General features: G+C 46.9%; 1 protein-coding gene across 1 annotated transcript in view; it reads right to left on the bottom strand.

Annotated features, from left to right (window-relative positions):
• rec114 (REC114 meiotic recombination protein) overlaps positions 1-16,971 on the bottom strand; it is a 70,613-nt gene that overhangs the window by 13,713 nt on the left and 39,929 nt on the right. The window contains exons 3-5 of the mRNA XM_070864183.1: positions 11,509-11,592; positions 10,142-10,333; positions 434-514 (exon numbers count right to left, since the gene is read on the bottom strand). Of these exons, the coding sequence (XP_070720284.1) occupies positions 434-514; positions 10,142-10,333; positions 11,509-11,592 (357 nt within the window). The remainder of the gene's footprint in view (positions 1-433; positions 515-10,141; positions 10,334-11,508; positions 11,593-16,971) is intronic.

The following is a 16,971-nucleotide window of genomic DNA, read 5'->3' as shown; positions in this document are numbered from 1 at the left end:
AGCCAATTTGCACACAGCAGTAAATAAAATGACTTTTTTTTCTTCAAATCTCTGGGCGAGATTCGTATTCAGCTCCCTAAGCTGTAAAAGCCCTTCATGAACTGAATCTGGGCCAGTCTTCACCAAGTTTAGGCTGGACTCGAGTCTTCAGAGCAAAATCCATTCGTAATTCAGTATTAGATTGTAAGTCTCACTCAGAAGCCGCAAGGATGACCGCTGTGGCTATCAAAAATAATTTGAATCCTCTTCCTGGAGTAGGAAATGCCATATTGCTATAGTTTATTGGAACAACGTAGAAGGAGTTTTACTCTGCATTAAATCTACGCAGTATCTTTTCTGGGAGTAGGTTTTGCTTGCACGGATTGTAAAAAGTGCAACAGTATTTGTTACACAGCAAAAAGCAGAAGGCATATAGCTGGCTGTCTTTATCTACCTTTGCCAATTGTTTGATGGACATCCTACCCTCGGGAAGGGTACTTTGTGCCACTGTTTGTCCCTCCTCTGTACCACGTGCCTGTCATTAAAAGATAAAAAAAGCAGCATCTTAAAATCTGAAAATTATTGAATCATTCCAAGGATGAGTACCATGTGGTTAATGTTAAGAGTCAAACCTCTTGTACCTTCTGTGTAGATGGTATCTGTACTGCAGAAAGCATCTTAAAGCAGTAGTGTGATAATTGCTGCATTTGTAACCAACATTACACCAGAGCTCACCTGACTACAGGTGGGTGTAACAGGTCTGAGATGCCCGGCTAGCTCAGCCGATAGCGCTTGAGGCTCTTAATCACAGGATTGTAGTTTCGAGCCCTACGTTGGGTGAATTATTTCCTTTGAACATTTATGCAGGGGGCACTTGTATAACTTGCGTTTTAGTGCCCTGAAAGGGGGCACTTGAAAGTTTTTGGAGTGTGCCCCCCTTTAATCAGGGGGCACTTGATTATTGATAAACAACAAAATAGTTGTCGAGCTGTTGCATTGTGAGTGGCTTAGCCAGTCACGTGATGTTCACAAGACTCAATAAAACCCCAGTCAGTTGGGTCTACATCATCCACGATGAAGAATGCAGTTGTGAGCCTAGTGGATGAACTGGTAATGTTTGGTATGATTGTTAATGGCAGACATTTAGAGACCGCATGGATGAACTACAACAATTGTACATTCCTGGCTGGCGTAAAAATAAAAAAAGGAAGGTGGCTCAACCTTCTTCAGGGATAGTATTAAAGCCAAGGAAGTGGCATACAAATTGGCCAGAAATAGCAGCGAACCCGGGGACTGGGAGAAATTTAGATCTCAGCAGAGGAGGACAAAGGGTTTGATTAGGGCAGGGAAAATGGAGTATGAGAAGAAGCTTGCAGGGAACATTAAGACGGATTGCAAAAGATTCTATAGCTATGTAAAGAGAAAAAGGTTAGTAAAGACAAACGTAGGTCCCCTGCAGTCAGAATCAGGGGAAGTCATAATGGGGAACAAAGAAATGGCGGACCAACTGAACAAGTACTTTGGTTCGATATTCACTAAGGAGGACACAAACAACCTTCCGGATATAAAAGGGGTCAGAGGGTCTAGTAAGGAGGAGGAACTGAGGGAAATCATTATTAGTCGGGAAATTGTATTGGGGAAATTGATGGGATTGAAAGCCGATAAATCCCCAGGGCCTGATGGACTGCATCCCAGAGTACTTAAGGAGGTGGCCTTGGAAATAGCGGATGCATTGACAGTCATTTTCTAACATTCCATTGACTCTGGATCAGTTCCTATCGAGTGGAGGGTAGCCAATGTAACCCCACTTTTTAAAAAAGGAGGGAGAGAAAACAGGGAATTATAGACCGGTCAGCCTGACATCGGTAGTGGGTAAAATGATGGAATCAATTATTAAGGATGTCATAGCAGCGCATTTGGAAAGAGGTGACATGATAGGTCCAAGTCAGCATGGATTTGTGAAAGGGAAATTACCGGGATGGCGGGACTGACCTATCAAGAAAGACTGGATCAACTGGGCTTGTATTCACTGGAGTTCAGAAGAATGAGAGGGGAACTCATAGAAACGTTTAAAATTCTGATGGGTTTAGACAGGTTCGATGCAGGAAGAATGTTCACAATGTTGGGGATGTCCAGAACCAGGGGGCAAGAATGTTCACAATGTTGGGGATGTCCAGAACCAGGGGGCACAGTCTAAGGATAAGGGGTAAGCCATTTAGGACCGAGATGTGGAGAAACTTCTTCACCCAGAGAGTGGTGAACCTGTGGAATTCTCTACCACAGAAAGTTGTTGAGGCCAATTCACTAAATATATTCAAAAAGGAGTTAGATGAAGTCCTTACTACTAGGGGGATCAAGGGGTATGGCGAGAAAGCAGGAATGGGGTACTGAAGTTGCATGTTCAGCCATGAACTCATTGAATGGCGGTGCAGGCTAGAAGGGCCGAATGGCCTACTCCTGCACCTATTTTCTATGTTTCTATGTTAAACTTTTGTTAATAAACCAATTAGTTCTTAATAGCAATGAACATAAGAAATAGGAGCAGGAGTAGGTCATTTGGCCCCTCGAGCCTGCTCCACCATTCAATAAGATCATGGCTGATCTGATCCTGGCCTCAAATCTACTTCCCCACCCGCTCCCCGTAACCTTTGACTCCCTTATCATTCAAAAATCTGTCTATCTCCACCTTAAATATATTCAATGATCCTGCCTCCACCGCTCCCTGGGGTAGAAAATTCCAAGGATTCACGACCCTCAGAGAAGAAATTTCTCCTCATTTCTGTTTTAAATGGGTGACCCCTTATTCTGAATGTGTTGCTATGTATTCTTAAGCAAGAACCCTTGAAGCAAATACATTACAGTGGGCTACCCACTCCCAGGTTTCTGCCTGTGCTGCTCATAAACAAGCCACGCGAGAAGCCGAGAGATGATTCTGTCTCTCTGACTTTACTTCTCCTGTACATACCTGCTGGTTGCTACCTCCTGGCAGCAGAACAGCCGCCACTGGAACCTCAGGAGTAGCCAACGTGAACCCACAGCTATTTTGATATGTGTGCGCACTAGGTCCATGCAGCAGAGCTGGTCTCCAATCGTCCTGGTTAATCCTTGCCACTGGACCAGGACCTAGCTCTGTAAGGCCTGTGTGTTGGCTGAGGTGCAACGGCCACCACACGTCAAAAATAATCCACGCACTTGCATCGTCCACCCTTGAAGATGTAGTTTGGGATCTGGAATATTGGGTCCTTCATTGAAACACCTGTGAACTCATCCCTTTTCGGCGAGGAAGCAAGTCATCCTCGTTTCGAGGGACTGCCTATGATTTTGTGGCACTATATACTTCGAGATGCCACACATTCCAGCCACTGTAATGCCGACATTTTCCTGTCTTCAAATAATTCATGGCTCTAGGGAAATTCCTTGAATAAAACTGATGGCAGAATTGCCCACCAATTACTACTCAAACATGGGAGAAGCAGGAGCCTCCTCCTGTCTACAACCTCAACTCTTCTGTGGGTAACTCCCTTCAATGGGGGCAGATTTTTTTTTATTTCACAGAGATTTAAAGCAATTCAGTTCAGAAGAGTGAATGAAATTATATAATTGAGATGTTTTTATGGGAGGTGGGGGGTTTTCAGCTTCTAGTTATCGAATATCAAGAATCCCTGATCATGTTCTGGATTAAGCAGAGTTTGTTATTCATTCACTCGTGTTCAAAGCTTTCCTAGAAGAAAACAAACACTTTAAAGATTATTTCTTTGAAGAAGTAGTGTATTACAACATATAAAATGAAAACAAACCGGCTGACCAGTTCGCCTGCATTTGTCCTGACCCACTTACACATGTAGATTGTGCTGGCATTTAGGTCTCCCTCATTGGAGAAAGGGGATAATGAAAGATCGCCATAGAGATGGGGTCAGCCCAACATTCAAAGCAATACTGAAAGCTCTCTATTAAAAACAATCGGGTCTTCTTCTACTTAAGACGGTCCCTCGTATCGAGGATGGCTTGCTTCCATACCAAAAAGGGATGACCTCTCAGGTGTTTCGATGAGGACCTGATATTCCAGGTCGCAAACTACATATTGAAGGGTGGAAGATGCCTTTGTGTGGATTTTTTTTTAACGTGTGGTGGCTGTTGCACACCAGCCATCCCACGGGCTTGACAGAGCTAGGTCTTGATCCAGTGGCAAGGATTAACCAAGACGACTGGAGACCAGCTCTGCTGCACGGACCTAGTGCGCACATATATTGTAGTGTGGGCTGCCCGTGGGCCCACACCTCTTCTGGGCTCCGAACTCTCCCTTCTCCTGGGCCCCGATCACATCGCTCGTGGGTCTCAATCTCGCTCCGCTCCTCTGCCCCGGTCATTCGCTGCACCTCTGCTGTACCTGGGCCCCGCCGAAGTTCCTGCCCATGCTCCAATCGGCGACCTGGGTTTTAGTGATGTCATCCAGTCGCCCTCCTCGAAGCCTTCGCCCTCCTGGAATGGCTTGCGCTGTATCTTGAAGTGGCATGCTCTTCCTCTTATACCCCCGACCTGCGGCTGCAGTTTTAATAGGGACCTTTCACAACTACTTTCAATCCTGGTGTGTATTTGCTTCATGGGTTCTTTGCTTAAGAATTCACAGCTACACGTTTGCTGCAAAGAACGAGCTGGTTTATTAGCAAAGGTTTATCAACTGAACCCTACCAGTTCATCCACCAGGCTCACAACTGCATGTCTCATCGTGGAGAACCTGAACTTAATTAATTGGGTTTTTATTGAGTCTTGTGACTAAGCCACTCACAACGCAACAGCTCCACAACTATTTTGTGTAAAACTTTAAATCAAATCTTTAAATCAAATAAAACTTTTGGAACTTTAAATGGTCAATTAAAATTTGGTTGCCGGGGGTGATGATGCACTCCAGTCCCTTCGGTGCATCACCAGCTCTACAACTATTTTGGTATAACTAAAATTCAAGTGCTCCAGCCGATAAATTAAACAAATTAAATATTCGACAGTAAACAAATCAAATTAAAATTTGGTTGCCGGGGGTGATGATGCATTCCAGTCCCTCCGACGCCCACCTCTCGCAGAAGGCCACAAGCATACCACGTGCTCCATCTCCAGGGACACCCTGGCTCGAACATAACCGTGGAAGAGAGGCAGGCAGTCGGGCTGAACAACCCCCTTGACCGCCCGCTGCCTGGACCAGTTAATGGCCACTGTGGCCAGGCCCAGGAGCAGTCCTACGAGGAGGCCCTCCAACCTGCCCACTCCCCTCCGGACAATGTGCCCAAAGATCATGGACGTGGGACTGAAGTGCAACCAGAATAGGAGCAGCCAACATACCCGGGGTCACCCAGGGTCGCCGCCAACATACCCAAGGTCACCGCCCAGGGTCACTGCCAACATACCCGGGGTCACCGCCTCGGCTCCCTGCCAATATGCCCGGGGTGACCGCTCAGGGTCACTGTCAACATACCCAGGGTGACCGCCTAGGGTCCCCGCCAATATACCCAGGGCCATTGTCAACATAGCTGGGGTCACTGACGAGTCACCGCCAACATACCCGGGGTCACCGCCAACATAAACGGGGTCACTGCCCGGGTCACCGCAACATGCCCGGGGTCACCACACACATACCAGGGGTCACCACACACATACCAGGGGTTACCTCCTGGGGTCACTGCCAACATACCCGGGGTCAGCGCCAACATACCCGGGGTCACGGGTCACTGCCAACATACCCAGGGTCACCGCCAACGTGCCCGGGGTCACCACCCGGAGTCACTGCCAACATACCCTGGGTCACCGCCAACATACCCGGGGTCACCACCTACATACCCGGGGTCACCGCCCGGGGTTACCACCTACATACCCAGGGTCACTGCCTACATGCTCGGGGTCACTGCCCAGGTCACGGCCCACATACCCGGGGTTACCGCCAGCACACATACCCAGGGTCAACGCCAGCACACATACCCGGGGTCAGTCTTGTGCTTTCTCTCACTCAGTGAGAAGGAGCAGGAGGAAATAATTGGAATCCCCGAGCTAATTAGGCTATGGAGAAAGAATAGAGCAAGTGAGAAAAGGAAGTGAAAGTTGGACAAGAGAAGATGGGGAAAGTGAGAGAAAAGAAAAATGTAACTCATGACACCGAGCCATTTTCTGCAGCACACGTGGAAGATGCAGATGTCAACATCTTGCATATGAGGCTCGTGATTGAAAGTATCACATCTAGGAACTTGTTCAATGATGACAGCTCTTTAAACAAGCCAAACTGCAGCCAATGTTGATTGTAGACAAGTTCAGTTAATGAACCGAAACCTCGGTCCTTTTTCATACAAAGCAGGAATGGTCTACAATGAATGACATTAATTATCTAACAAAAATAACCCCTTATGTTCTGGATTATTTCAGAAATCCAAGAGCATTCAGAAGGTGGAACGGTATCAAGTTCCTCTTAAATTTGCTCATCCTCACTCGCATCCCATTTAGACATTTAGCTTTCTTTTGTTCTTGGGCTGGGAGTTATGAGGCAAGGCACTATTTATTATTCTTTCCTGGCTACACTGCAACGGTGTTAGTCATGGGTCCTCCCCTTGAACCGCTGCAAGTCCTTGTGGTTATGGTGCTCCCTGAACAGTGTTAAGTTGTCAATTTAAGGATATTGACCAAGTGAAGGAACAATATATGTCCAAGTCAGGATGGTGTGCGACTGCTGTTGTTTCGTACGACGGAAAAAACTTATAATGGGATGTCGAGTTTGGGCTATCCTTTCGATGATCTCCTGAGATGCCGAGTGGAGAAATGAAGTGCCTCCCACAACAGATCTCAGTGGGCAGGTTGATGTGATGTGATTCATGGTCTGGGACTCGTGGCCACAGTCGCACTTCGGGTCATCCCTCATCTTCCACTTGTAATTTGAAGGGAAATTTGGAGGTTCCCACAACATTGCTTGTTCTTCTCCGTGGCAGAGATTGAAGCGTTGTCGAAGTGACCTTGGGGCGTTAAATCTTATAGCTTATGCATACTGCAGCCACAATACACTGGCAGAGGAGGAGGTGGATACTGAGTCCAGTGGTGGGGCAACAATCAAGTTAACTGCTCTGTCCTGGATGGTGTTGAGCTTCTTGAGTGTTGAATGTTGTTGCAACTGCACATATCCAGGCAAGTGGTGACGATTCCATCATACTCCTGACTTGAGCATTGTAGATGGTGAAACAAAGAGGAGCACAGAACCACGGTGCGGTTTTAAAGAGGCGTGACCCCAGCCTGCAAGACCATCAGCAGGCCGGGGCCATTAGAGAGAGCAGCGTGCAGCGGCATACCACTGCAGGTCGGTGATTGGAGCGCGGGCAGGTACAGCAGGAGCGGCGATGTCGGGGCAAAGAAGCAGCGAGAGATTGTAGAGGGATGTGATCGGGACCCAGGAGAGGCGTGAGTTTGGGGCCAGAAGAGGCGAGGGCCCAGAGGCAGCACGGGCCAGCCCACACGCGATATGTGTGCGCACTAGGTCCATGCAGTAGAGCAGGTCTTCAGTCGTCTTTGTTAATCCTTGCCACTGGACCAAGACCTAGCTCTGTCAAGCCGGTGTGGTGGCTGGTGTGCAACGGCCACCACATGTTAAAAAAATCCACGCACAGGCATCTTCCACCCTTCAACATGTAGTTCGGGATCTGGAATATTAGGTCCTTCATTGAAATACCTGTGAACTCATTCTTTTTTGGTGTGGATGCAAGTCATCCTCGATTCGAGGGACTGCCTATGATGATGATGAGATGGTGATGAAGTTTTGAGGAGTCAAGCTGTAAGCAACTCGATATGGAGTATGCAACCTCTGGTCAAAAAAGGACAGAGTGTTGGTATGGTTGATCCAGTTCAACTTCTGGTCAATGGTGATCGCCAGAATCTTCATGGTGGCTCAGTGATGGTGGTGCTATTGAAGACCAAGAGGTGGTGGCTGGGTTTTGTCTTGTACAAGATTATCATTACCTGGACAATGTTATAAATGTTACTTGTCAGCTCAAGTCTGGATGTTATCCAGGTCCTGTTGTAGGCTGGCATGAGCTGCTTCATTATCAGTGAAGCTGTGCATGGAGCTGAATACTGTGGAATCATCAACAGTCCCACTCCTGACCTTATCATAGAAGGTCATTCATGAAACAGCTGAATATCCCCAAGGAACTCCTGCAGTGATGTGCTGGTGCTGTGATGACTGGCCTCTGACAATCACACCATCTTCCTTTGTGTCAGGTTTTACTCCTGCCATTGAAGAACTCTCTGTTTGACCCCTAGACTCCAGTTTTGCTGCTCAATGCAATCATTTCAGATATAACAAATGACTTACACTTGTTCAAAGTTACAAAAAAAAAACCTTAAAATGTAATCCAAATAATCTCTACTTTTCACAATCTCAGTCATATGCTCTTCACAATGTGTCAGCTGTGGCTCAGTGGGTAGCACCCTTGGCTCTGAGTCAGAAGGTTGTGGGTTCAAGTCCCACTCCAGGGACTTGAGCACAAAAATCTAGGCTGACACTCCCAATGCAGAGGGAGCATTGCATTGCCGGAGGTACCGTCTCTCAGATGAGACCTTAAACCGAGGCCCCGTCTGCTCTCTCAGGTGGATGTAAAGATCCATGACAGTATTTCAAAGAAGAGCAGGGGAGTAATCCCTGGTGTCCTGGGGCCAATATTTATCCCTCAATCAACAGAACAAAAACAGATTATCTGGTCATTATCACATTGCTGTTTGTGGGAGCTTGCTTGTGCGCAAATTGGCTGCTGCTTTTCCCACATTACAACAGTGACTACACTGTATATATAGAGGGAGCAACGTGCGGCGGCCAGGCTCGGAAATCGGCGCGCTCCCGGCCTGCAAGACCATCAGCAGACTGGGGCCATTAGAGGGAGCAACGTGCGACGGCATGCCACTGCAGGGAGCAGCGCGTGCTGTTGAGGAGGGCAACGGCTGACTGCATTGTGGGCAGGTACAACAGGAGTGGCGAGGTCGGGGCGAAGGAGCGGCAAGAATTCGTAGAGGGATGTGATCAGGGCCCAGGAGAGGCGCGAGTTTGGGGCTCAGAAGAGGCGAGGGCTCAGGGGCAGCACAGGCCAGCCCACTCTGCGATATGTGTGCGCACTTGGTCTGTGCAGAAGAGCTGGTCTCCAGTCGTCCTGGTTAACCCTTGCCACTGGACCAAGACCTAGCTCTGTCAAGCCCGTGTGGTGGCTGGGGTGCAATGGCCAACCACACATTAAAAAAATCCACGCACAGGCACCTTCCTCCCTTCAAGATGTAGTTCGGGATCCGGAATATTAGGTCATTTATTGAAATACCTGTAAACTCATCCCTTTTCGGCATGGAAGCAGGTCATCCTCGTTTCAAGGGATGACACTCCATAAGTACGTCATTGGCTGTAAAGCGCTTGGAGATGTCCGGTGGTCGTGAAAGGCACTATATAAATGCAAGTCTTTCTTTTGTATAATGAGGAAAAGGATGGGGTTGATAAATAGTTTGTAGAGGATTCTGAGCAATGGTACACTCTTGCTGAGCTGTTAGTTTAAAGGATAAGCATGAGAACATGACAGCTGGGATTACTCAACAACACCAGCATGAATAGTGATGCTTCTCACACCATGCAGCTTTTAATGTGACCTACTCTGTAACGCCGTTTGCAGATAAGTTGCTTGTCAGTGGTACATGAGATTTCACAGGTACAGGGCATTCATGTTAGCGAGAGGGATCATCTTGAATATTTTGATTGCAGGTTAACAATGCACTGTTCGACATACTCTCATAGAAGTTTCAGGTAGATTCGGCTCAATCACGGTGCAAAATAAACTGGGGTTGGGGCAGGAGGGGTTATTTTACCCTCGGCTGGAAGTCCCTGGCCAAAGACCGCCCGAAGTGGAGGAAGTGCATCCGGGAGGGCGCTGAGCACCGCGAGTCTTATCGCTGAGAGCATGCAGAAACCAAGCGCAGGCAGCGGAAGAAGCGTGCGGCAAACCAGTCTCACCCACCCTTTCCCTCAACGACTATCTGTCCCACCTGTGACAGGAACTGTGGTTCTCGTATTGGAGCCACCTCAGGACTCATTTTTTAGAGTGGAAGCAAGTCTTCCTCGATCCCGAGGGACTGCCTATGATGATGATGATGATGATGATGATCCTACCTCTAGCTCCAAACTTCCAGAGTGGCTGATGTTTGCTGGCTGGCTCAATAGCAGAGCTTGGCTCTGATTCTTTCCATTGGGATTTTTTACATCTATATACTGAAGGAGTTTCTGCACACAGCGAGAGCAGTGCTCCTGTGCTTGATCGTGTGAATCTCCACTGAACTGCACTCGAAACATGCGGCTTTCATTCTGGAGGAGGGGAAAAAATGAAACATTGGAAGATTACAATTGTGCTTCTTTTTCCATTTTCATTTTTACAGAATAGAATAATTCTGACTTTCTGTATGTGAACTGTCAAAGCTCCTTAATATCAAACATGTTCAGATACACTACGGTTTGTAAATTAAAAGGCATAATTTCTTTTAAATTTCTATTCTTAGATATCACAGCACGATTTCACAGCATGAACTATCAAATTACATTGATTCCTCATCAAGTTTTCAGTTTCTCTTAGACAGATAAAATGAGAGTTAAATATTATGCATTTGTCTGCTATGAAGATACTTCAGCAGAGCAGGTTTCCAGTCATCCTGGTTAACCCTTGCTACTGGATAAAGGCCTAGCTGTCAAGCCCCTGTGGTGGCTGATGTGCAATGGTCACCACACACAGGCATCTTCCACCCCTGGAGTTCAGGACTGGAATATTGGGTCCTCCATTGAAACATCTATGAACTCATCCCTTTTAGTGTGGAAGCAAGCCATCCTCATTCGAGGGACCACCTATGATGATGAAAGATACTTTATACAATTATTTTTTATCAGGATGAAGCCATGGATGGGAAACTATAGTTATGAGGAGAGACTTCAGATACTGGGACTATTTCCATTGGAGAAGGCAAAGAAAGGAGAGGAAGAAAGGGAAGAAAAACAGACAGACAGACATGCAATTCCATAGCACCTTGCACAACCTCATGATGGGATGCCACAGCGCTTTGCAACCAATAGAAATGTAGTCACTGTTGTAATGTAGGAAACGCAACAGCCAATAATGTAGGAAAGTGAAGATTTAATAGAGGTTTTTAAAAACGGTTTAGCAAGGGTGAAGAGAAAAATGACTTCCTCTGGCTCGGGAATTGGTGACATGGGTAATCAATTGTCACGAAGAGTGAGAAGCAAGGTTACAAGAAATTTATTGATGCAGTGGGTCATCTGCAGCAATGAATGCTTTGCTAAAAGGTACAGTTGAGGCAGAGACCACCGCATTTTTTAAAGGAAAACCGGCTAAATATTTGAATTAGAGGAAGATACAGGGCAACTGGGAGGGAGCAGGGTAGTGGGATTTGCGTTGGACTGCTCAAAGAGCGGCCACAGGCACAATGGGGTGAAATTTAACCGACAGAGACACACAGCAACCAACTTCTTACCTTAACTTTAGACCCAAAGAGCACACAATCTGCTCTACGTACCGCTTTCCACCATTTGTGGGCTTCAATTAGGGAAAATCCTTCCTGAAAAAAATTAAGGGCATTAGTACAACCCTGAAGTAGACTTCTGTGCAGCACAGTAAACGAGAACGTTTCTTCAACTCTGGCGTGGAATACATTCCAGGTGAGGGGATGCAAGTCTCCACTCTCTGCGAGTTGTAAAAGGTCGATATGAAATGAATTCGAGGACTCTCAACCCAGTTCCAAGCAGGCATGATTACATGGGTTTAGAAGTATATTGGAGGAGGAACCCAGAGTTCAAATTCCCATCAGGATAAACTGCAGTTCAGTTCAATAAATCTGGTAATGTGTGGTTAGCGCCAGGTAAAATTACCATGAAAGCTGCTAGATTGTTGTAAAACTGATTCACTAATGTCCCCGAGGGAAAGAATTATGACTCCAGTCCCACAGTAAGTACTCTTAAAGTGGTTAAAAAAGCATGGGGGTGGGGTCCTTGAATTTATAAATAAGAGGCATAAAAAGTACAAAGGAAGGTATGCTAATTCTTCATAAATCACGAGTCAAGCCTCAGCTAGAGTTGTATGTCCAATTCTGGGCACCGCAGTATAGGAAGGATGTCAAGGCTGTGGAGAGAGTTCAGAGAGATCTAGAGGTAGATACGTATAAAGGTGAAAACACAGCTGGATGGGATTGTAAAAAGACAAACAGGACTCAAGCTTTATGCATATGCACTTTGAATAAAGAAGCAAAACGGTGGTGAATTTGCACAAGACATTGGTTAGGTCACCAGCTGAAGTTTTGTGGCGTAAAAGTAGTAATCTCGGGATTGCTACCAGTGCCACGTACTAGTCAGAGTAGGAATCGCAGGATAGCGCAGATGAATACGTGGCTTGAGCAGTGGTGCAGCAGGGAGGGATTCAAATTCCTGGAGCATTGGAACCGGTTCTGGGGGAGGTGGGACCAGTACAAACCAGACGGTCTGCACCTGGGCAGGATCGGAACCAATGTCCTAGGGGGAGTGTTTGCTAGTGCTGTTGGGGAGAAGTTAAACTAATATGGCAGGGGGATGGGAACCAATGCAGGGAGACAGAGGGAGACAAAAAGGAGGCAAAAGCAAAAGACAGAAAGGAGATGAGGAAAAGTGGAGGGCAGAGAAACCCAAGGCAAAGAACAAAAAGGGCCACTGTACAGCAAAATTCTAAAAGGACAAAGGGTGTTAAAAAAACAAGCCTGAAGGCTTTGTGTCTTAATGCAAGGAGTATCCGCAATAAGGTGGATGAATTAACTGTGCAAAGAGATGTTAACAAATATGATGTGATTGGGATTACGGAGACGTGGCTCCAGGATGATCAGGGCTGGGAACTCAACATCCAGGGGTATTCAACATTCAGGAAGGATAGAATAAAAGGAAAAGGAGGTGGGGTAGCATTGCTGGCTAAAGAGGAGATTAATGCAATAGTTAGGAAAGACATTAGCTTGGATGATGTGGAATCTATATGGGTAGAACTGCAGAACACCAAAGGGCAAAAAACGTTAGTGGGAGTTGTGTACAGACCTCCAAACAGTAGTAGTGATGTTGGGGAGGGCATCAAACAGGAAATTAGGGGTGCATGCAATAAAGGTGCAGCAGTTATAATGGGTGACTTTAATATGCACATAGATTGGGCTAGCCAAACTGGAAGCAATACGGTGGAGGAGGATTTCCTGGAGTGCATAAGGGATGGTTTTCTCGACCAATATGTCGAGGAACCAACTAGGGGGGAGGCCATCTTAGACTGGGTGTTGTGTAATGAGAGAGGATTAATTAGCAATCTCATTGTGCGAGGCCCCTTGGGGAAGAGTGACCATAATATGGTGGAATTCTGAATTAGGATGGAGAATGAAACAGTTAATTCAGAGACCATGGTCCAGAACTTAAAGAAGGGTAACTTTGAAGGTATGAGGCGTGAATTGGCTCGGATAGATTGGCGAATGATACTTAAGGGGTTGACTGTGGATGGGCAATGGCAGACATTTAGAGACCGCATGGATGAATTACAACAATTGTACATTCCTGTCTGGCGTAAAAATAAAAAAGGGAAGGTGGCTCAACCGTGGCTATCTAGGGAAATCAGGGATAGTATTAAAGCCAAGGAAGTGGCATACAAATTGGCCAGAAATAGCAGCGAACCTGGGGACTGGGAGAAATTTAGAACTCAGCAGAGGAGGACAAAGGGTTTGATTAGGGCAGGGAAAATGGAGTACGAGAAGAAGCTTGGAGGGAACATTAAGGCGGATTGCAAAAGTTTCTATAGGTATGTAAAGAGAAAAAGGTTAGTAAAGACAAACGTAGGTCCCCTGCAGTCAGAATCAGGGGAAGTCATAACGGGGAACAAAGAAATGGCAGACCAATTGAACAAGTACTTTGGTTCGTATTCACTAAGGAGGACACAAACAACCTTCCGGATATAAAAGGGGTCAGAGGGTCTCGTAAGGAGGAGGAACTGAGGGAAATCTTTATTAGTCGGGAAATTGTGTTGGGGAAACTGATGGGATTGAAGGCCGATAAATCCCCAGGGCCTGATGGACTGCATTCCAAAGTACTTAAGGAGGTGGCCTTGGAAATAGCGGATGCATTGACAGTCATTTTCCAACATTCCATTGACTCTGGATCAGTTCCTATCGAGTGGAGGGTAGCCAATGTAACTCCACTTTTTAAAAAAGGAGGGAGAGAGAAAACAGGGAATTATAGACCAGTCAGCCTGACCTCAGTAGTGGGTAAAATGATGGAATCAATTATTAAGGATGTCATAGCAGCGCATTTGGAAAATGGTGACATGATAGGTCCAAGTCAGCATGGATTTATGAAAGGGAAATCATGCTTGACAAATCTTCTGAAATTTTTTGAGGATGTTTCCAGTAAAGTGGACAAAGGAGAACCAGTTGATGTGGTATATTTGGACTTTCAGAAGGCTTTCGACAAGGTCCCACACAAGAGATTAATGTGCAAAGTTAAAGCACATGGGATTGGGGGTAGTGTGCTGACGTGGATTGAGAACTGGTTGTCAGACAGGAAGCAAAGAGTAGGAGTAAATGGGTACTTTTCAGAATGGCAGGCAGTGACTAGTGGGGTACCGCAAGGTTCTGTGCTGGGGCCCCAGCTGTTTACATTGTACATTAATGATTTAGACGAGGTGATTAAATGTAGTAGCTCCAAATTTGCGGATGACACTAAGTTGGGTGGCAGTGTGAGCTGCGAGGAGGATGCTATGAGGCTGCAGAGTGACTTGGATAGGTTAGGTGAGTGGGCAAATGCATGGCAGATGAAGTATAATGTGGATAAATGTGAGGTTATCCACTTTGGTGGTAAAAACAAAGAGACAGACTATTATCTGAATGGTGACAGATTAGGAAAAGGGAAGGTGCAACAAGACCTGGGTGTCATGGTACATCAGTCATTGAAGGTTGGCATGCAGGTACAGCAGGCGGTTAAGAAAGCAAATGGCATGTTGGCCTTCATAGCGAGGGGATTTGAGTAAGGGGCAGGGAGGTGTTGCTACAGTTGTACAGGGCCTTGGTGAAGCCACACCTGGAGTATTGTGTACAGTTTTGGTCTCCTAACTTGAGGAAGGACATTCTTGCTATTGAGGGAGTGCAGCGAAGGTTCACCAGACTGATTCCCGGGATGGTGGGACTGACCTATCAAGAAAGACTGGATCAACTGGGCTTGTATTCACTGGAGTTCAGAAGAATGAGAGGGGACCTCATAGAAACGTTTAAAATTCTGACGGGTTTAGACAGGTTAGATGCAGGAAGAATGTTCCCAATGTTGGGGACGTCCAGAACCAGGGGTCACAGTCTAAGGATAAGGGGTAAGCCATTTAGGACCGAGATGAGGAGAAACTTCTTCACCCAGAGAGTGGTGAACCTGTGGAATTCTCTACCACAGAAAGTAGTTGAGGCCAATTCACTAAATATATTCAAAAGGGAGTTAGATGAAGTCCTTACTACTCGGGGGATCAAGGGGTATGGCGAGAAAGCAGGAAGGGGGTACTGAAGTTTCATGTTCAGCCATGAACTCATTGAATGGCGGTGCAGGCTAGAAGGGCTGAATGGCCTGCTCCTGCACCTATTTTCTATGTTTCTATGTACATCTGGGTAGTCCGTTAGATGAAGAATATAAGAGTCATAGAAAGAGTACAGCAAAGGTTCATTAGAATGGTAAGAGGAATGAGAGAAAAAAAACTTGCATTTCTCATCATCATCATCATAGTCAGTCCCTCGAAATCGAGGAAGACTTGCTTCCACTCTAAACGTGAGTTCTCAGGTGACTGTACAGCCCAATGGGGGGATTACAGTCTCTGTCACAGGTGGGGCAGACAATGGTTGAAGGAAAGGGGGGGGGCTTGGTTTGCCACACGCTCCTTCCACTGTCTGCGCTCGATTTCTGCATGCTCTCGGCAACGAGACTCGAGGTGCTCAGCGCCCTTCCAGATGCTCTTCCTCCACTTTGTGGTCTTGGGCCAGGGATTCCTAGGTGCCAGTGGGGATGTTACACTTTATCAAGGAGGCTTTGAGGGTGTCCTTGAAGCATTTCCTCTCCCCACTTGGGGCTCGCTTGTCATGTAGGAGTTCCAAGTAGAGCACTTGTTGAGGGAGTCTGGCGTCGGGCATGCGGACGATATGGCCCGCCAAACGGAACTGGTTGATGTGGTCAGTGCTTCGATGCTGAGGATGTTGGCCTGAGAGAGCACACCTCCCAATAGATTTGCAGGATCTTGTGGAGGCAGCGCTGGTGGTACTTCTCCAGCGCTTTGAGGTGTCTGCTGTGTATATTCCACGTCTCTGAGCCATATGGGAGGGCAAGTATCACTACTGCCCTGTAGACCATAAGCTTGGTGCCAGATTTGAGGCCCTGGTCTTCAAACACTCTCTTCCTCAGGCAACCAAAGGCTGCGCTGGCACACTGGAGGCGGTGTTGGATCTAGTCATCGATGTCTACCCTTGATGATAGTAGACTCCCGAGGTATAGAAAATGGTCCACTTTGTCCAAGGCCGAGCCGTGGATTTTGATGACCGGGGGGGGGGGCAGCGCTGTTTGGTGGGGTCAGGTTGGTGGAGGACCTTTGTCTTACGGTTCGGCTACCCCACAAAAGTTTGTCACCATCCTCCGCCTGCTCCCCGACAACATGCAAGCCATGATCCTGACCACCGGATCCACCAGAGACACAATGCACGTCCCGACCAGGGTCAAGCAGGGTTGTGTCATCGCACCAACACTCTTCTCGATCTTCCTTGCTGCAATACTCCACCTCATTATCAATGAGCTCCCCGCTGGAGTGAAACTAAACTATACAACGGGAACATGTTCAACCTTCGTCGCCTCCAGGCGAGATCCAAGGTCGTCCCATCCTCTGTCATCGAACTAAAGTGCGCGGACGACGCTTGCGTCTGCACACACTC

This window comes from Pristiophorus japonicus, chromosome 21, assembly GCF_044704955.1.
Source record: "Pristiophorus japonicus isolate sPriJap1 chromosome 21, sPriJap1.hap1, whole genome shotgun sequence".
Classification (NCBI taxonomy): domain Eukaryota; kingdom Metazoa; phylum Chordata; class Chondrichthyes; family Pristiophoridae; genus Pristiophorus; species Pristiophorus japonicus.
The sequence above is the reverse complement of the archived record's forward strand: the minus strand, read 5'-3'. Positions and strand labels throughout refer to the sequence as shown.